Here is a 21881-nt window from a genome sequence, read left to right as displayed (position 1 = left end):
GGGCTGCTTGCAGGCAGGGTAAAGAGACTTTCTGCTGTTGTAAGGATGCTGCAGAAAAGCTCCCCTGTCCAAAGCATCAGGTGGATACATCCCAGGGATACATGGACATCATCACCCTACCTTTAGCTTTCAGTCTTTGTATTTCTTCTGTGGGAACTTCAATAAGGTCATGTCCGTCTCTCTCAGGGCTGTGGATCAGGTACACATCACTGCTCAGCTCCTGCTTGCTCAGCTCCAGCTTTCTGACCTCCATTCCTGTGCAGGATGAAAGGGCAAAAATGGCGTGGATCTGAACCACAGTTCAGCCTTTCTCCAGAGCTACTGTTACAGCAAAATACTAGAAGAACCTTATACCCCTGGTCAAGACTCACGTCATCAGCAAACCCTTCTGAGCTCATACCATGTGCATCTGGGCGCAGCTGGTCTCTTCGGCCCATAGGTTTCTTACAATCCCTTTTTACCCACTTGTTTTACAACAGAGCAGCCTGATTCCTGTTCTTACAGATGAAAGACTGCAGAAGTGGACTGAGTAGAGGAATGCAACAGAAGTTGCATTCTTTTTAATACAGAAGTAACTGATGCCTAGTAGGTATGTAAGAGATGCCATGTACTGAACATGGAAGAGCTGGGATCAGTCCAGTCCTGAGCCACTGTCAGAGTTGGCTGCAGCCCTATCATGCAGTGGGCCCAGGGACACCCAGGAGCACAGTTCAGTTCCTGAACTGAAAGGTGAGTTGGAGACGTGCCTCCCATACTACAACTCTTCTTCACGAAGGAAATGGGGAGATGGTCATAAAGCTTAGCATGAGATGAGCTGCAGGAGAGGTGCTGGAAGTAGACTAGAAACTAGATCAGGTGACTAAACTGGGTCCCTAAGTGATGCGCTGATCCAGCTCTGCTGCTCACCAGTGCTTGGCCTCTTATCAGAACCAGCCTGGAAAACCACCAGCCCGGAAGTGCAGCCCAGTCCAGCACTCCACAACACAGCCACAGCAGCTCTGCTGGACAGGAGAAAGCCACAACTCCCAGCCAGCCCCTCAAGACCTCCTGATGATTGGAAGTCTGATGCTGGACTAATGTTCCTGCAGTCCTTGCTTCCCTGCCAGGCCTTGTCTCAGGGAACTGGGTGCTGCAGAAGATGCCAGTTGCACAGCTCAGTGCAGCGAGTTTCCACAGGCCAAGGGTGCCGTGCTCTCCTGCCTTGTCTGTTCACACTCACCCACGTTTCCATGCTGGATTGTAATCTTTGTCCTTCCTGCAGTCAGCAGCAGGGCCAAGTTTGACACCACTCTGTCAGAGATCTCTACAACAGCCATAGGCCCTCTGATAACCTGGAAACACACAGAGAATAATGGAAATCAATACCTGTACTGTCAGCTTACACTTCTCACAATGCACAAAAGACTTCTTAAAGACTTAGTCCTTGGCAGAAAGAGAAGGGGGGGGGATGGAAAGCTTTTACTTTTCTTTATAAAGAAAAAAGGAGCATTCCCAGTCCTTCAGCACTAGATAAGACACTGAAAATGAGAAATTTGCTGGGCTTTATAAAAAGCCACTGAAACAAGCACACAAATAAATAAAAATAATTGATTTTGCAGACCTGATTTTTGCAAACCTGCAGAAAAACCATCCTCTCTTCCTGGAAAAGGTTTCACCTAGAAATAGACTCCACCCCTGGAAGTGTAACAGGTGCCTGTCCCAATTACTTGTGGTCCTGAATACGTTGTGCAGCACAAGTACTGCTCCTGTATGCAACACAGCCATGAAAACCTCCTGGTAACAAAACTCAGATCCGCCCTCTCCATCAGCAGATATATCTCCTCCACCAGCTAAACTAAACCAAAACTGGTATTATGCTCTATCAAGAAACTATGAGTAATTGTGGCAACAGAGACCCACTCTGTGATGAGGTAAGCTCTGAGCTATTCAGTATCCTTTCTTCTCTGGAGGTCCCTGGCTCCGTTCCTGGAGTGCTGGCCAGGCCAAGCACTGTCACACTTTCCCCAGAGACAGGTGGAGAGAGCAGATCATACAGCAGACATGAAAGATTTACGTGAGAAGGGAAAATTAAGCCAGTGGAGAAAATTCTAACATGGAGTGAAATGATGGATATACCTCACACAAAGCCTGACACTGTTTTAAACAGTTTGGGAGCTGATGATGGACAACTTGACAGCCCACCCACAGAAAATGCAACAAACTTTGTAAATAGAGGGCACTGCCCTGCCAAGGACAGTGAGAGCAAGGAATCCACAAAGTGTGTGTAATCCTGTAAATCCAGGCTGGCAAAGTAGGGAAGATTGAAGAGAACTGAGGCAACCACAGGAGGGTTTTATAAGGAACTGACTGCACTTGTTTGCAGAAGAACTTGTTTACACCTCCAACAAATGATGCAACACTAAGGCAGCTAGCCCTTCTCTGAACTGGCAAAGAAGTTCAATGCCCATGTTTGCTGCATTTTCACAAGCTCAAGAATACACCCAGGAAGGCTGCACAAGACCAAGGACAGGCCCTCAACTTGCGGTTGTACAGCAGGCCAACGAACTGCATGCACAACAGGATGAACAGATATGGCACACAGCTTTCCAGACCTTTGGTGTCATGCATCACCTGGCTGACTGATAACCATGTTTCAATATTGTGCTCTTCCAGGATTAATCCAGTCACTTCCACATAGTATCGGCCCAACTGCTCCAACATCTCTGACTCTTTTCCATCCTGGACTTCCGCATCAGAAACTTGCTTTAGTAACTGAAGCACTCCAAGGAGGTCAGATGACTCCACGGGTGTCTCTCCTTCCCTCAGGACAGATGCCAGGACATCAAGGGCATCAAGGGCAACAGAGAGGTTCATGTCTGGGACATCACCTGTGAATATGTTCTCAGGAATCTGCAATGGGAAAGGTATTTTAGTTCATTGCAGAGCCCTGATTCTGCTCGTCAGTTATGCAGTACACTAGGGACCCTAGCTAACACACTGCATGCCCTCTTCTGCCTAGCCAACCAGGCATATCTTAGAGAAAGAAGGTCTGCCTTAACATTTTGAACTGTCTTGTCCAAGCCCCTCAACCCTGGCAACAAGAGCCAACCTGAAGCCACACTGTGCTTGCTCGATCACACCATTGAGAATTTGCTTGACCAGTCCCCAAGCCTGTACAATAGGCTGTGTCAAAACCAGTCATTCACAGATATCAGAAACTAGACCCACAGGTGACAGCTGCATGGCTCACTCTCTCTGACAGCAGCTCAGAAGAGGCTCGAGACATAACTTCACGCAAACTGACCTTCTCAAGCACCAGCTAGATGCCAGTAGGTCCACCCCAACTGCTCCTACCTACTCCCAGTGCCCTGGAGAACAGTCACCATGGCTGGGCCTGCAGGACTCACCACAGTCCTATCTGCAAGCATGTTCACATGGGAGACAAGTGAATGGCTGGATTCCAGCTGAATTTTTTTCAGCTGCAAATAGGAATCTGAGAATAAAACAAAAGTGTAAGCATTGCTGTGGTGTCTAGCAGCATGGTTAACATATATGACACTTAAAGTCTAGGGAATGGTACCTCAGATGCTGGGTAAGTTAGGAGGGCAGTCAGGACAAGGAGATTTCATAAACAGCTTATTTTCAGTGCAAGACTCCATTTGGAGAAACCCTTCTAATCCTAATGAAGGGTCTAACCCTTCATTTCTGTCTCCTCCCCATGTCCTCCCATCCAACAAGTTTGGAAATGCCTGGATTTGGTGGCACTCTGCAGCATTATATCCAAGAACCCTGTAGCATGCACAAGCACTGCATAACTGCAGAGTTAACAAAATAGCCTGTCAGAGAGCACAGAAGTGAAGTCAAGTCACTGCTACAGCACATTTTACATGCAACCCCCCCCCCCCCACAGCAGACATTAGACCTCCCTGGTGCTGGCCCTGATCCTAGCTAGGACCTCCAGGAGTGAATGCCATGGAAGTAATGAACAAATAAATAACAGATGATATACCCTTTCTGTAGCAACAGATAAAAGGCAAGGACTGCAAACAAGACATGTAACTGAATCCACTGCTGCCAACTTCAAAAACTCGGCATTCCTCAACAGGCCCTGTGGAAACACACACAAACAGAAGTCCCAAGATTCTCCAGAGACATGCCATCCCCAAGCAGGTATCCCGTTTCCTGCAAGCAATACACAAACTGTTGAAAACAAAAGCTGAAAATTGTTCCTGAAGCAGCCTCACAGCCCAGTCAGAGCAGAGCAGGGACAGGTCAGAAATTGCTTCCAACAGGTCTCGTAAATACTCTTCAGGAAGAGCTCAGTGGACGTGACAAGGCCAGGCCTCGAGTTCAAGTTTTGATCCAAAAATTATCAAGCAAATCTAGCTGAGACAGAAACCCTTCTCCAAGTAGTGTGTAAAAGCACTACGTGTGCAGTATCAAGGATCAGCATCACTGAAAAGTAAGCCCTTTCTCCAGGTAGAAGAGGAAAAGTGTAATTTGCCTTGACTATCTTTGCTAGAGTTATTTTGCATCAAAAAGCAGTGGACAATGGTCACTGCAGGGGTCTTCAATGAGCAGTGGTTTAGTTCTGACTATGATTTTAACCATGATTGGGAAATTGCCCAGCCCAGCTCTGAATCTGCTTGTGTTTTCCTTCCCAAAAGTAGTGTGTCGCTCCCCAAACTGCATAGAACTCCCTTCCTAAGGATTGCTTCCCAGACCTCCAGGATGCTCTGCCTTCTGCTGACTTCCCAATGCATAAGGAAGAGGGAAAAAGAGGAGGAACAGGACTTACCTGGGCAAAGAAACTGTGCAGTCACTTCCTGAACGGTGCTTTCAATCTCCAGAGCGTTTGAGCTCCACCCAAAAACAAGGTCTTGTTCTACCACAAGGCATGACCGAACTCTCTCAATCTGCTCCATGCTGAGGACTTTTTGCCAGATGTGCAAGTCAGTGATGTTCCCACTGAAAGACTCTTTCTCCCTGAAGGTGCCCCCCAGGGAATCTTGATCCTGCCCTATTATGAAAGTCCCTTGGCCATAGATGGCTTGGGGGGCAGACAGCCCCACAGCACACAAACCACTGGCAGATGCCCTCCTTTTACCATCAGCATAAATGGCCCAGGTCCCATTTTCCTGCTGCCAGGTTACACAGAAGTGATGCCAGTGCCCATCAGCACGGAACACGGGCAGATATGGGGAATGGTGCCCATGGACAATGAGAGCAAATCGAACAAAGCCTTCCTCGTCGACAAAGCCACGGAGCTGGAACTCATTAATAAAAGCTGGCACAGCATATGAAAAGATGGTAGCAATCTCCTCGGTCCTGGTGTCCCACTGGAGGTGGGCGCAGGCTGTGACAGCAGGCAGCGCTGGGAAGTCAGAAAGCACCTTCACATATTTTGTGTCTGTTTTGTCTCCAAACACCAGGACTGGTACAACGTGGTCCTCTGGAAGAGGAGAAAATTTCAGCTAGAGTGGAAGACAATGCCCAGGCCAAAGCCTGCTTACCTTCCACTGCGATATAATCATTGCTTTTGTTTGCCCCTTACCCAAGCTAAGATCCCATGGCCTCATCACACAAGGACACCCTGTATGCATGCAGCAGAGCTTCAGTTTCCCCTGTGCCTGAAGGGGATGGGGAAGGTGGGCAAGCTGGCACCATGTGTTTCCAGCAAGTGCAACTTCCAGAAACTTATGTTTCTAGCAAATAGGATGGCAAACAAGGACTCTGGAAGGAACAGCACACTCCCATGCATCCTATCCTATGGTCACCAAAAGCAGAGTCAAATAAGACCTCTGAGGCATCTGCCATGCAAAAAGCCCATTCTCCTGGTCCTGTGTCTGACACCTTTGCTCTGCAGGACCTGCAGGTTACAATGGCTGTGGGTGAGCAAAGCCAGATGTGCTTTAGAGGGAGACAGAGCAGGAGGACAGAGCAGAGGAGATACCTTTACAACCTCCTTTCATTGCAATACGTTAAAGAAAAATCTTGACAGTGGTCAGGCAGCTGTTGTGCTGTGACCACTGTCAGTCATGCTGCTAATCCTAGGTTGTAACTGGAGGTCCTAGGCATTACTGTAGTGGCAATAAGAAAAGGTGCAACATTTCCAGCCAGATTAACTTTCTGGTATGAAAAAGATTGAGCAGCGGACGTGTCTCCAGTACCCAAGCCCACTTATACTCACGTCTCCATTTCGGTTTGGGTGAGACACCATTCATATCATTTAACCAGACAGAATTCTTGATGTGATGGGACTGCAGCAGTTTGCTAAAGGAAGCTTGCTCACTGTCTCTGGGTTCAAAAAGCAGCTGAGCAAAGCGCTGCTCACAGTATCTCTCTGCATGCCACCAGTCCAAAGGGGTGGCCACATATTCATACATGTGTCTTAAGGTCTCAATCGTGACAGGAGCAAAATCTAAAGAAAGACACACACAAGCTAGAGCGTGCAATTCAGGAAGCAACATCCATGCTGCACATTGCCATACATTTCTCTCTCTTCCCCCTCCCCATTTCCCAGTTCCTGTAAGTTTCTGCATTCACAAGTGCAATTTGCTAGCACAAAATTATCTTTTCTTTCTTTTCTTTTTTTTTTTTTTTTTTTGCAGTTACAGTGGCATGAAGGCTAGCAACCGGACAGTACTTACCTGATTTTCAGGCAGTAATCTCATAGTTAGCCAATCAAATACTTAGCTATATAAATATGATTTTAGCCACAAAAACAGAGGATCAGAAAAATTTTCTTTACCTGTGTTTCTGCAGCTATATACTTTATGCATTTTTTCTCTATGCTGAGTATTGCTTATAAAAAACATACAGAAGTGCTGATAAGAACACTAACCAGTAAAAGTTTGGTTCCTGGCAACGGCTGCAAAGGCTAACAGACTCCTAGACAGACTACCAACCTGTAAGAAAGGATTGTTGCAATAACATCAATATAAAACATTCATATTGTATTAACTATTCCAATTATTAAAATCTCTGTAAAAACTCACCAGAAAGCTGAAGAACCAAGATTCCGGCCTCAAGTCTCTTCTAAACATGCTGACCAACTGGGAAGCTTTCACCCTTTGCTAGAATAAAGGAAGAATTACCAGAAATGCACTGCAGAGATGGAAGCATCCTGCAGAAAGCTAGTTCTCAGAGGAACACTTCTTCGCTTAGGAAGTCTTGTACCAAAATGAGAAAACAACTCTGAAATATCTGTTCAGTATAGTATGCTATCAAAATACTGCTCTACTCTTCTTAAGGAACCAAGGGTTCTACTTTAACATTTGTTTCCAGGATACAGGATAATTTATCATAAATCATATATGGAAGCGTAATATGAATACACAGACAGGCAAGTTAGTAGAGCCTCTTTATCTGTATCAGCCGATTATAATCATTTTTAAAAAAGCCATCATAAGTTACATTATTAAGCAGCATCAAATCATAGAAAGTTTTTTCATTTCTTTTAAAGTCCACAGGACTATAGCACCAATATAGATCCTGCTGATCAGTAAATCTAGCCTCCTTCCACCAGTCGGTGCCTTATAATTCAAGTCATCGCAACAGAGTGATCTGGAAAAGCTGTTGAACTTCACTGCTCCAATCATCAGTCCCCTCAGCACCATCTCTGCAGCACTAACAGCACCCAGTTGAGGGAAATACTGCATATAGGGTGGTATAAAATCTAGCCAGCTAACAGCACTGGTATTATAAAGTCACTGATACGGATATCTAAAGATAAAAACATGGGAATTGCCACTGCAATCTCCAATACAAAAAGTTCTAAAGCTGTCTTTCAGAACTGAGACGGCTAGCCTTGAGTAATTCCTTTCATACCAATGGGACTCTGTGTGTACAGTAAAAGCACATTATTTAAGTACGGTGCTGCCAAGGGACTGAGGAAGTCAAAGCTGAAGCCCTGACTCAGAATACTTTCACGAACAATCTTTCAGAGTTCAGCAGGCAGCTGTCAAACAGACAACTTCTCTGAGCCCCCTGGAAGACGTATGTTTGACTCGGAGCTCATCTAATCTGCAAGCGAAGGAAGGTGAGAACAGGCAAGTTACCCAGCCAGCCCACAACGGCAGTGCAACCCAGCGCTGCACTAACAGAGAGGTGCCCGCGATGCCCTGTGTTCCTCGACCTGTGCTAGCAGCACCAGCTCTGCACTTTTCCACCGAGGTCCCCAACGATGCTACCACAGGAAATCTGGAACACTATCTTGGCAGAAAAATAAGGCAGTGCGAGAGTTACTAGTGATCCTGCTGGTAAGACTGTAACATCAATGTCCAGAGGAGTCTGGGGAAGGAGCCTAGTTCTAGCAGAGCTCTCCACAGGACAAAAAAAAAAGAAAAAAAGAAAAGAAGAAAGAAAAAAAAAGAGAGAGGAAAAAAAAAGAGAGGAAAAAAAAAAAAAAAAAAAGCTGTGCTGATATGGTAACCAGGAGCAGGGCTGAGAAACAAAGGTCTTGGGTTAGGCACTGATGAGCTCCGCTGGGGAACAGGGCTGCAGCAGCGTTACTGCTCTGAGCGCTCGGCCTGCAGGGCTCCAGACCCCCAGCTGCGAGGCAGCGCTGGGCGGCCAGCTCCCTGCTCCACACGCTGCAGCCTGCGCCCCGCAGCAAGCACGCACTGCCACCCTGTGCACTCCATGCCAGCCACCCTCGCAGCCCTGCTCAGCTCTGCACAGCTCTGGCTGGGCAGTGGCAGCCCCCTGCCCTGGCCAGCCCTTGCCAGCATCCGCACCAGGCCCAGCAGGCACAAAGGCACTGCTGGACCCCGCATCAGACCTGCCTCGTGGTCACTGCAGAGCAGGTGGTGCCTGAACACAACGGAGACAGGGACCCTCCTGGAGCGGCACCGGGCTCAGGCATCCCCAACTCCGCAATCTCCATTCCTGTGTCCCCTATCCCTGCATCCTCATCCCGCATCTCCCATTCCCTCCCTGCACCCCTATACCCAACATCCTCTCCCTGCATCCCTCACTTCCGCACCCCATATCCCTGAACCCCTGCTCTCACCCCCCACCTTGCATCTACCATCCCTGCAACCCTCACCCTGCTTTGCTCATCCCCCACCCCTATTTCCTCATCCCCCATCTCCCACTCTGCTGCCCACATCCCCTAGCCTACACCCCCATCCTGCTGCCTGGGTCCCATGCACTGCAAGCTCCAGCTGCAAGGAAGTAACATAATCCCCGAGATTTTTTTTCTCCCCTCCTCAAATTCTTTCATCTCTTTCCCCTAAAGGGCCACATGCAGCCAGCTGCTACCTGGAGACACTCCTCCAACACATCCCACTCTCACCACCCCGTTGCTGCAGCTGCAGCCCTCCAGCCAGCAGAAAGGCACCTGCAATCTGCCCCGCTTCTCGACCTGTGCGAGCAGCACGGTGGGTCTTCCTTCCAGGCAATCCCTTCTCCACGGATGTCCCCGACGATGCTACTGTTTAACATCAATGTACTCGGGAGTCCAAGCGAAGACAACCAGCTCTAGAAGAGCTGTCTACACGGACAAACAAAAGAGCCAGCCTGTTATGATGAGCAGGATGGAAAAACAAGGAGTCAGACAGGCAGGAGCTCCCCAGGACACTTGCAGCATGTCTCTGGCACGCTGTCCTTATGGGGCAGAGCTGGTAGCTTTAGTGCCCTGGTACTTCCTCAAGCAGAGGCCCACGTGGCCCCGGGGCAGTTCAAGAGCGCAAATTCAAAGGCTACAGGGCCCAGGCCACCTCCACAGGGCTGCTGCACTCTCCGCTGTGCAGGGCAGAGCTGCCCTTTTAATCAACACCCATTCGCTTTTGCTACAGCAACAGGCACACAGTTCTCACTCCTCCCCTCCAAGCAAATGCTTGAGTCACACCATGGATTCACAGGCAACTGCCTTTTGTTCATCAGAGCCTTCGTCCGGGAAAGAAGGCAATTATCACATCCCAGCGCCTTGCCTCTGCTTCTCGCAATAAATCTCTGGCAGAAGAATGGACCTTTGAGGCAGCTGCTCTGGTCTGCCCAGCCACCGCTGCCAGCTGGGGAAGGGCCTGGCGCACACAGACAGTGGGGCACACAGCATCGGAGGCTGGCATAGCCTGTGGCACCACTGCAAGAGGGCTCTGGGACTTGCTACAGCTTTGCCAATTCTAGATCCTACTTCCCTCCAAGACAGAGGGAGCAAAGGGCAAGAGGAAAAGCCAAAGTTTAAACCAAGGGTCTTCAGATGAAAGGTGGTTTTCAAACTTACAGTTAGACTTAGGTTTCATACGGAGCTTGAACTAACAATGTTCTGCACTGGAAAGAGCTTGAGCTCCCCAGCAGACAGGAAACTACGTTTTTTTATACCCATTCCTCAGACAGAATTTATCACCTTTTCCTAACAGCACTAAACACATTTTTCTGGTAGCTATAGGTACGGCATCCAGGTTGCAGTCTCCAGCATCACCCCTCTTTGCTATAGGAATATGAGTTATCCTTTGTGCTCGTTTTGGGGGAGGGGGGGTGGTAAAGAAAAGCTGCTTGTGCTAAATGAATGTTGCCTGAGTTTCTAACCTTACCTACACAAGTACTTTGGATTTAAATTTGAACTAATTTCCATAATCACACAATGGACTTAAATAAGACTTCAAGACATGCTTTGGCTGGCATCAAGGAAGGCTTTGGCAAGAATGCTTCCAGGCTTCCCTTTCCTCTAAGGGCAAAGGGGATAGCCAGCAAGCGGAAACTAATAATTGGCACCTCGTTGTCCTTTCACCTAAAATCACACCCAGCCTGAAAAGGCTAGAGTGCAGGTTCAGCAGCTGCTGAGCAAGTCCAGAAAGCAAGGTCCAGCATCTGGCCCGCTGGAAGCTTCCTTGAGATTTCTCAGCTCCCCATAGGATTTCCTACAGCCATGAGAACATGCAGGCACTGTGATCTGTTTGCTCCTCGCTATGGAGGCAGAGTCAGTGCCACCAGTTCAAAGAACTTGCCATTGTATCTGCACTGATCCACACAGCAAATATTCAAGCCAGTCATCTGTCTTCCTAAGGCAGTTACTGTTCCTGAAGTCAGCCTTCATTCCATCTATTTCAAAATAAATTAGAAATAACAGTTTTTCGAGTTGAGGGATGTCCATGCAGTGCAAGGAGACTTTGGCAAGAAGAAATATGACACTGGGAGAGTAAGGTGGTGAGATCCCAAAGTACTTGCAATGCCTGTAAAACTCTCTAATAAGCAGCTGAGCAAAGGGCAAATTGTGCTGTGCAAGTTTGGGTGATCCTGTCACTCTGGGTTAGCTTATTTTTAAACAGGTTGTAGTTCTGTTTACATGCAGTCAATTTAAAAAATCAGGTGCATTTTAAGAAGCACCATCCTTACCAGCTAGTAAACCCTCATCTGCCACCCTCAAGGCACATCTTTCACATAACCCTTGGAAGAGCTTCCCAGCACATGGGCTAGCAACGCATTAATCTTTATAAATCAAATATTTGCCAAATGGAGTAGAAAGTCATGTGTCTAAACAAGATTTATTGAGAAATGGAACAAAGCGATGTGTGTGTCAAAGATCACTAGGTCACGTTGCAAGCCTGTCCCTTGCAGAGTTATCTAGAGTCATTCTTCAAAAATAACATTTCCCTAGTCCAGCTGTAGATGTTATCCTACTCCAGCATTTGTTTTTTATCCACTTCTTACTGCATAAAACTGACCCCCTCATTGACCCAGCTCCTCCTTACTGAGTTTAAGATCTCCCAAACTTTGAATCAGGTTCATTTCCGAGCAGAGACAGTGTTTGCCCAGTGCTGGCTTTTGAAGCTTTTCAATGGCTGATAGAAAAGATGCAGACTTACCTCCCTCCCATCAACAGGGTTGTGAAGGTATTTTGCATGTCCGTCATATCTCAATTATTTTATGGTTACATACATCTGAAAGCTTCAGAACCTTCTGTTTGGTGCTGCTGCCACATACTGATACTGATGCAGATTCTCCAGTGCAAGGATTCCTTGGTATCCTTATTTATGCATGTATGGATGTTTCTCTTTGCTTCTGCAAGGGATACATCTGTCTGTGCCTGGAAGGAATTGAAACCACAAAACTCTTCATCCTAATAAACCATCCTTAACTGCCTAACTATTTATTATCTCAGAAAGAAGAGTGTAGTGGTTGTTCTTCCTCTCTTGGTTAACAGTGAGTACTTGAAAAGGGGCAGTTGTGCTGCTTGAATCAAGAGATAAAAATATGAGCCTTCAGCTTCCTCTATTTCAGGCACTTTGCGGATGAACACAGACAGAGGCCAGATGTCTCTCACACGCCAAAATTAAAACTCCAAGCCACTTCTACATGGCCAAAACACTTCTGCTTTCTAGTCCTACTAAAAAGGCCTTCCCACCAAATGCCATCCACCCCAACACAAGGGCAGCCTGCAACTTCCATGAATTAAGATCTGTGGCAGATTTAAGACTGAGAACAGACAGTATACCATTGTGACAGCAACAAGACTAATGGGCTTCTGAATGTGTTCTCAGCCTCTAATATTGAGCACAACCCTGAAACAGTTACTTCTGTGCTAAAGCTTCTCTCTTCATCCCATACTTCCCAGAGGTTGCAGTGTATAAACAGGAACAGGGGAGCTTGCTGTTGCATTAACTCCAGCTGGCCCACTGGGACTGTCTTCTATTCCTGAAGGACCTTTAGGTCAGCTCTCCCAAAAGAAGATTCATCAGTTTTCACAAAGCAGTTAGCAAATATTTGGACATCTGTGTTGCAGTGATCCATTCATGGTACAAGATGGATCAAGCTATTGGAAGCAATGGTGTGTGGAGAAAGCTAGACAATTCTTTCACCTCTTCTGCACAAAGGTGCAGTATAGCCACCTATCAAGTGAACAATTCGCTCTTCAGACTTTGTACCATGGATGCAATTTCACATTCACAGCCCTGCAGGAGAGAGACATGAGGACATGTGTTCAAGCTAATTCTTCAGATTTCTAAACAAGCTTCCTCATTCTGCATACTAAAGGCCTACACTGATTTGCATTTATGGTCAGAGACCTGCATGTTTGGCAACCACATTATTTGTCTAGTTCTCTCCATTTCTTCTTCCCCATTTCAACTCTGTCACATCAGGCTTGACCAAACTTCCTGATGTTACAAGCTTCACATCAAAAGTCTTGTATGTCACAGATGTGTACCTTGGGATGCTGAGGGGAGGGGGCACAAGTTCACAGGCAGGAGAGCACAACTTCCCCAAGGGGACAGTGTGATCCAAGAATGCATGTACGCTTCAAGAGCCTCTCCATGCTAGCTCTTCTCCTCACACAGCAAAACACAGTTCACCCTGCAGGCCTTTACTGCAGCAAACTCTCATTATCAGCAACCTGGCCTACCTTCAGCACACAAGTCACACCTGAACTGCTTGCAAACTCCAAGCTGTTTAAGAGCTATGGAATGAATATTTGTGTCTCCTCTTCCCCTTTTATGCCTCTTGCACTGCTCAGAATAGAGTTATGGATCTATCACCAAAGACCTGCAGCAGAAATTACTTTGTGGCATAGGGCACTTGTAAATAACATGCCTAGGAAGGTGGAACTGATAGTGAAGAGACTTTCCTAATCTACCTCTGTGGCTTTCTGGATATCCAAGAGCTGGAAGAATTCTTGCACCAGCAGAAAAGAGATTGAGACTTGCTGACTGATTTAGTTTATTCTTGTAAAGCTCTCTATAGCTTTACTAGACTGAGGCAGTCAGCTGCTTCCCTCTTAGTTTCAGTGCTGGTCACAAGCAGCAGCTGAGACTGCTCCTGTTGCTGCGTAGCTTTGGGCTGCATAACTTCGAAGGCTTAGCAGTTTGGGAGATTTTTAAAAGTTTAGAGCGCCAAATACGGAGTATTGCCCAGAGTTTGGCAGTTGCATTAGCTGGGTAAAACATCTGTTCCTCAGGCTTTCCGCAGATGCTGCTGTTTAGTCCTAGTTAAGCAATACAGAACTCTCACTGCACCTTCTTTGCGCAGAACCCCTCTCAGTGTTTATTTCCCATGATACCGTGCTGACAAGGTATCTTGGTTTAGAAGAAAGTCTTCCTCCACAGTCCCAGGCTTGTATTTCTGAGGCCAATGATCCTACCCTTTTCCAGTACTATTTTGCTTTTGAGACTTGTTTGCAGAGTTAGCTTTAACCAGAGTTTTATTTTGGTGTTTTATTTTTTCAAATGCCCAACAGTCTCAGCGAGATTTGTTTCAACAATCTCTTGTGGACATACCATGCTTAATCTCACTCTTCCAGGTCCTTCTTATTGTCTGGGATGAAAGCACAACACAGAGCCTCCCCTGCTAATTGCCAGCTTTATGTTTTCCAGTGACAGGTGTATTGTCTGGAGGAACAGACTCAATTGTCTCTCTGCGCAGTAGGGTATTAACTGCTGATATTAGAGAGCCTTTCAGAGGAGCTTGGGCAAGGCTTGCTATTTAGTGCCATCATTTATGATAAATCTGAGTAACCTAGAAACTTTCAATGGAAACAGTAAGACTCGTCTTTCTTATTCATTTCTGTTCAGTTTTTCCTCAAGCTAAATACTTCCAAATCTCCCATCCTCCAACCGGCAAGATAGGCCATTTTGTTCGGTTTCTCTTCGACACACCTAACCTTTTCCCATAGTTCTCCAATAAAGGGATTTTGCTGGCTTAACCAGTCACCCACTGCAGATCTACTTTATTCTGTAATTGCAGTGAGTAAAAACTTTTTACTAAAAACTAGTAAAAAGTATTGATCCTGTATGGTCCATTCTGAAGCAACGGGGCTAGTTGATATGCATGGGCTCATATTCAAACATATCCCAGTGATATGGTTTACATTCTCCAGGGATCAGTATATCCTGGGTAACAGGCCTGAAGTAGGGGAGCTTACTTCCAGGGGACAGTGACTCTGTGTATCCACTTTATCAGGTAAAAAGAGGGCTCTGATGCTCATACAAAATGAGGAAAGGCAGCAGTAAGAGAGCTCCTGAGAGATGGAACAAATAAGAACAAAAACAGTATTAGACCCAGATCGCATCTGTCTTTTTCATTTTTCACATTAAAGGGTAAAGCTTTCCATACGCGGCTGTTGCATGTCACCAGAAATTTAGCTAGTATTACGGTAACATGCAACCAGAAACGCAACAAACCATTAAGCAGATGACCCAAGCTTTTGTTGTGGGAAGCTGGCAATGGAGAAACCATCTCTCTACTGGGCTTATTCACATTAGTTAAAAGAGAAAAGGGACTTTCTCCAAACGACTGGACATCAGCAGTTCTGCATCAATTTACAGGAATATAGATGTCAAGAAAGAGGAAGCGTTTTATGTCTGGATGAGCCTTGGACTGTCTCTGCAATGCTGGAGCAGTGTCTCGGTCAGACTAGCACAGGCAGCTCCAAGGAAGTTTTCTCTTATTTCTCCTCTCTCCCATATGCTCCTTATTAATCCAATGTACAACACTGATACAGACATCCAACAAAGTGCCGGGAGACCCATGCCTCTGTGCAGGTAGTGCTCCCAGAGCCAAGGTTGAGAGGGCTCTGAGGGAAGCTGCAGCCCCCGGGGCTCCAGTAGCTCCCTGGAGACCTCCCTGCAGTAGGTGCCCTTGCCCAGCAAAGCAGGCCTACCTACACACAAAAGCTCTTTAAACATCTTATGGCAATTTATACAAAGCTACAGTAAGCAGTAATAAGAGTAGTTATGGCTTCAATGATTTAAAAAGGATGCAAGGCCTAGCTTCCACTAGGCACAGAATGAAGCTTCTTCCCAGAGCCAGATACTTAATCCTGTGAGGCTGCTGTGATCAGTTCAGAATATGATCAGCTACCTTCAGTATCCAAGTTACTACCAGTTTTTCTTCTAGAAGGGTCGGTAGTTTCTATTGTGTTCCCAGAGAAGGCAGAAATATTTTGGGTCCTACAAAGATGAAACAGAGACCTAACTCCAAAGCGGCATCATGGGTTTATTATTCCTTCCCATTCTGAGACAACTGGACATTTCTCCATTCATCAGCTTTTCCCACCTTTATCAGAATCACAGTATTAAAGTAGATTTTTGACATAGGGTTAGGAATAAAGGCTAAACATGGATATTTTAGGCTACAAATTACAGGCCACAGGATTATAAAATAGGCTCAGGTGTTACGATAGAAACTTTGCATGTCACTTTGAAGCTCAGGAAGGAGACCTCTCTTCTTCCAAAGCTACTCTGGTTCTACCTGCCCAACAAGGAATGAAGCAGTAGTTCTTTGAAATGAAATCACAGAGTACTGAAGATACACAGGGAGTGTAATTGCTCCCTGAAGAGTAAGTCACTTCTCAGACTAGGCCTGCCACACACTTCAATTACTTCCATCTCTTTTGCGTGCAAAGGGGCGATCGTTTAAATTTTCCAGCCCAGCGTCACCTTTGCAGGATTCACTTGCTTTCTACCAGAAGAGGAAATAATGTAGCAATCTAGTTACAGATCCACATATATATGGTGAAGTGAGAATCTGCACATAAGGCATTCTTAAAGCAAGAAATGCCTCAGTCTAGGATCTTGCTCATTCTTAACTAAGAGACTCCCTTCACACTTCACAGTGTGAATGGACCCCCTTCACAGGGGTCCGTTCCTGACTTATTTTAGCCTGAGTGCGAAATTCTGAAGCCACCTAGCCCACTAGAGGGCACCAATATTCTCAGATAGAAACAAGCAGGGTGTGTAAAGTAGTGGGCTGCAATCCCTACAAGCAGGCAAAAATAGCAGCACGTGCAGCAGGTTGTTTTCCAATAGTCAGGCATCACTGCCTATCTTGATGCAGTTTTGTTAATGTGGAAATTTAGTGCACTTGACCACCCAGCCATCTATCACCTAGTTTAAGATTCAGCCCTGCATTGCTCAGAATTCCCACTGTATTTTTTTTCTTACCTCATTCACATTTAACAGTATTTCTCAGTGAAAATGGGAGACACTATTCCTACTATAAGACAAGTTAGACACTACAGCCTCTACCTGCTGCTCCAAATCTGTAAATGCAAATACTTGAAGGTTACCAACACCTACTGCTGGAAGTTTAGCATATCTTATTACAACCGCGTATCTGCAGTTACGTTCAGTCAACTCAAATATAAATAAAACCAAAAACTCATTCCAACACTACTAGCAGGACTTTTGCAATTATCAATAGAACAGTAGAAATCCAGGCACTTCTAACACTAGTGACAAGTGATAGACAGTAGCATGACTTGAGTATCATAATTCTAGAAAATAGCATAAGATCAGCATTTGATGTTCTCAAGTTTCTAGTATTCTAAAGCATTTAGCTGAAAGCAAACAAAGGCTGCCCCACATACTTTATTGGTACACCCCACCCCAAAGGAAGATCATTTCTTACTTCCATCTCTCTGCCAGCTCCTTTTGCCCATTCAGAAAATTGCTCTTTCAGATACTGAAATTCTTGGTAGCTTGCTTCACATTTCAGCATATCATTTCCTTGACTGCATCACCTCTCGCCTGCATTCTCTTCTCTCAATTTCCAAAGCAATGAATATACCCTCTTGGATTTAGGTCAACCTCTATTTCCTGTAATGAGTTTAAAACACCTGAAATAAATTTCCTGTTTTCCAAAGCTACTGTTGCACAAGGGAGAAAACCATAGGAGATCACATTCTGCCCCACATGGGCAAGTATTTGATTGGCTTTGTTTTAGCCACAGCTTAACAAAGTTTTAGTCTATCTAGTTCTGATCTTGTCAGAATTGTATTTGAATTCTTCTGACAGATTCTTGGCCTGCAGTTTGTTAGCAGATCGCTGTTGAGGCAAGACATTTGAAATTAGAGTGGCTTTGAACAGGAGAGACACATGGTGCATTTATTCTCCAGTTCAGTGATTATCTCTCTGCCTGGCTCTAGTCCTAACACAAGTTCACCTTGGGACAATGTGGTAGTTGTTCGCTAGTTTGGGAACTAGCAAATGCATTTGTTGGCATATGCACAGGACACAGCCATGACGCGGGTTCAAGCACAATTGCAATATGTGCTTTAAGCTTCTGGACAATTTGCATCGCCCATGGCCACCTCTGATAAAAAAAACAGTGACACGTAGGGTTGGTTGACATAGAGCCCCAGTATATTCCCCCACGAGTTCTGCAGACAGACATCAAACACATCAGCCATGCTGTCAGTCTGGACCTCACACACCCAAGGTACAAGGGTAACTACTCATAACACAGGAAAACATTTCCTAGGTTTCTCTAATTGACTGTCATTTCTCATGCAAGTGCCGGGGCTGATTTGTCACCTTTCACTGTGAATGGTTGTCGGCACCAGTCCTGTGGCCACAAGCTGCTGGACACCACGCTCCCATTAGTGCTGTACAGAATTCTCGTTGACTTTTTCCTCACTGACAATGCTGCAGGCTTGACTGGCACAGTGCAGAGCACTTGAGATTTTCTCACTGCGTACAGCTTTTGGGCTGACTGTGGCTATCAGGATTGTCTGGCTGTCCTTTGAAAACCTTAAACAAACAGGATTAGGTGCCAAGTTATTCCATCAGAGAGAGTAGAGTAATGGCAACCCTCCACCCATCACACTATCTCCTGTTAAAGAAAGATGGTTCTGTCTGGATCAGCTCAAAAGCCTCATCTGCTGAGACTCTAACTTTTTGGAACTCCCTTATCCTAGACAGCAAAATAATTTCCACTGATTATTTCCCCTAGTTATTATCCTAAATAAACAGCACATTTGTCCTTAATGCTGCAAGAGCAGGTACAAGCTCTGTAGAGTAAAACTGTATTGAAGATTTTGTTAACCATTCCAAAATACACAAAGTCTCTTTAAAATAAGATCCAAGAATTTAAGATGTCATATGGCCCTCAGGCACAAAGAAAGCACTAAATACAAAACTGGGAAACCAGGTATGGTATAAATGCAGACATCAAAATACCTGGGATTTTATAAATCATATATACCTATAAACTGTAAAGATATAAAATTCAGCTCAAATGCACACCTGCTGAGGAAAACACCAACTTGTCTTGTATCCCCCTAAGTGAGTTTTAAAGAAAGGTATTTGAAGCGCTATTTAACTTCCGTCAGACGTCTTGCAGGATGATAAATTTGGACTGCAATTTTGTTAAGGTTAGAAACAGACTTCAGGACTACTTTAGAAAAATAAAAAGAGAAGTCCACATTCTTCAGGCTTCAGCGCACTTCATCCAGGTCAAGATAAGCTCTGAAAGGTACGTAGCTAGGTATTTTCAAAGGGAATATTTCAGATAATGCAAATATCACCTTCGTCATGCTAAACAGAAACTGCTGAACAGATCGTTTGCTGTCTGTCAACAGACTATACAAGCATTTCTATATATATTGCCCAGAACCTTAGAAAATTAATTTAACTTGGCACTCTTTTCCCTGTCTTCCTTTTACTAAATAATTTTAGACTTACCATGCTGTTCAGAACAGGACCATTGCATTATGTCTCTCCCAATCTAGTACAGTGGTACCCAGCCACAGTGATTATGCCTACCTTAGCAGTCGTGGCAAGGTTTGCACTTTTAGCAAACACCAATAAACGTCTGTGCATATTGTGGAGGGCCTCAATCCAGAAGCACGGTTTGCAATACAAATGGTGTGAAGAAAAGCTATGTGAGACCTTCAGAAAATATCCTGTTCTTAAGACCATCAGTTGTACGTACATAAGTTGGACTGGAAATAGGTATCCCTCTGATAGCGTTGACAGGGAGAAACAGAAGCACAGAGCTGAATCTCAGCCAGACATTAGCTGGCAATAGATGGAGCTAGTGGTGCACAAATACATTTTTGAACAAGGGAAAAGACCTACCTGCACATCTGCAAATGAGCCAGTCACATACCTGGGAGGATAGGAAAAGATATTATATTACTAGAAGGTAAAACAATAATCTTAGGACATCTGCCTAGTTGTCAAGGACCAAAAGGGAAATAAAGCTGTTGTCCCCTCTAGCTAAAACCTGCTGTTTCTTTTTCCCCAGACTCCCAACCACCAACTGCTCTACAGTTTGTATGCCAATCCAATTTAGAAGCCTGTAATTCACCCCAGAGACTGTTTATTTTAACTTTATCAAGTGAAGAGAAAAACAACTGTGTTAGAATAAAAAAAGAACATCTGGCAGGAGGATATTCTTTCTCTCAGACAGCTTCCCAGTCTAGCCAGTGTACAATGAAGTGGGATTTTTAGTTACCCAAAGGTTTAAAGAAGCAGGAGAAGAGCATGCAGGTTCTCTGAGTGTTTATTTGATTTCAAAGGATGGTCTTTCGTAGTCTATTAGAAGTCGTGGTCCCAGTATATTGCACTCCACCCGGAACCAAGCTGCCAAGCTTCATCTTGGACCTGCAATACACAGAGGCAATGAATACACGGGATGCTCTGATTTAGCCTGTGCCAAAAAAGGTGATCTTTGGAATCCTACCAGCTTCACAGTGCATCCCAGGGAGCCCCATCCTGCACACATCAGAGCAACAAGGCTTTCTGGAAGATAACAGGAACCAAATGGCACTTGGGAAAACAGACATGTCCATTCCTTTGTTCCAGCTTTCAACATCAGGCTCCTTTTCCTCCTCTTCAGCAGGCAGAGCTGCTTTGAATCATGTCAGCTCACTCTTGGTTAACTGTCAGCCAAACGTCCTCACTGAGACCTTGCAGATCACAGGATCTCTGGTTCCCCTAACACAAACTGATTCTTTCACATTTCACGAAAGGTACAAGTGAGACTTTCCTGTTAACTGGCAGGGCGTAGTGCAACATTTGGCTCTCCAGCTCCTTCAGCCTGAGCACTGCATGTGGCTTTGTGCCACAAGACTGGGACAATCAAGAAAGGGTGAGTTTTGTTTTTCTCCTCCAAGGCTGGTTTTGTTCTCTCTGTCAAGTGCTTGTTAGCATTGAAGGAAAAAGCAAATGCTGCATAACAGCTTTGCCCACTCACTCTGTTTCTGGTTCCATACCATCACCTGAATAGCATGCTGATGGAGAACATCTGTTTTTAAATAATTAGCAGAGACATTGGAGACACATAGACTTGGTCTGGACACATGCGACCTTAGTTTCATTTTTAGGCCATCTGCTAATTTGGTACCATTCAGAGCGAGTCTGCAAGATGTTTGATTCGTTTCTGCTGGAAGAGCCGTTGCTCCTTCTGCAACAAACCCCAAGCTGACCTCTTCCATCAGCGGTGCGCTCTCCAGCGATGTTGTGTCCCGAGGACTAAGCACCTCAGGAAGGAAGACATTTTACTGGGTAAAATGCATGGAGACAGTTCCCTTTGGGCAAGAAGCTAAGACACTACTTATAGTCTTGTTTTGCTCAACAAGAGACAAGGCATCATATAATTAACATGTAATGTTTGAAACAAGTAATGTTTTACTTCTTTTTAATCAGCAAGATCTGTAATTTCAGGCACTTAGACACTCAGAAAGCAGATTAGAAATGTGGTAGATTGTTGAAAAATCCCACTACGTGCCTGTATTGCTTTAGTATCCTTTCCTGAGTAGTTACCACAAGCTGTTTTGTCTAAGGATATACCGGACCGTTCTTTTTAAAATGTCAGTAAGCTGGACGAAAAGGAAAGCTCAGATAGAGGTCTCCTGCAGTACACTCAAAAAATATTGGGTAAATTTTACTTCTTGATATACAGCAGGATTTCCGCAAGCTTTAGGTGGGTTTAGAATTCCTGCATAAAAGCTCTCATGCAATTACAGCTTTTTGTAAAATCTATGCATAAAAGTTAGCATTTTTTCCCCTTTTGACCTTTCCTTTCATTTGACGCTCCACAAGCTTTTTACAAAACCCACCAGGTAAGTCCTGCAATCCAGTGAGAGTCATGTTACTTCCACTGCAAACACGGCGACGCCACGGTGAAGAAGCAACACGACGGCCTCAGCTCACAGAAGAAGGTGCAGTCGGAGCCCAGGG

The 21881-nt window shown here is 45.3% G+C and overlaps 1 protein-coding gene across 1 annotated transcript in view; it reads right to left on the bottom strand.

Moving 5' to 3' along the window:
- ADGRD2 (adhesion G protein-coupled receptor D2) overlaps positions 1–7025 on the bottom strand; it is a 30762-nt gene extending 23737 nt beyond the window's left edge. The window contains exons 1-9 of the mRNA XM_062590792.1: positions 6978–7025; positions 6824–6887; positions 6170–6400; positions 4778–5431; positions 3989–4087; positions 3387–3472; positions 2611–2889; positions 1220–1331; positions 121–255 (exon numbers count right to left, since the gene is read on the bottom strand). Coding sequence (XP_062446776.1) covers positions 121–255; positions 1220–1331; positions 2611–2889; positions 3387–3472; positions 3989–4087; positions 4778–5431; positions 6170–6400; positions 6824–6887; positions 6978–7025 — 1708 coding nt within the window. The remainder of the gene's footprint in view (positions 1–120; positions 256–1219; positions 1332–2610; positions 2890–3386; positions 3473–3988; positions 4088–4777; positions 5432–6169; positions 6401–6823; positions 6888–6977) is intronic.
- Positions 7026–21881: the final 14856 nt, after the last annotated feature.

The sequence above is a fragment of the Rhea pennata genome, chromosome 18, assembly GCF_028389875.1.
Source record: "Rhea pennata isolate bPtePen1 chromosome 18, bPtePen1.pri, whole genome shotgun sequence".
NCBI lineage: Eukaryota > Metazoa > Chordata > Aves > Rheiformes > Rheidae > Rhea > Rhea pennata.
Note: the sequence above shows the minus strand (reverse complement) of the source record. Positions and strands in the feature narration are given on the sequence as shown.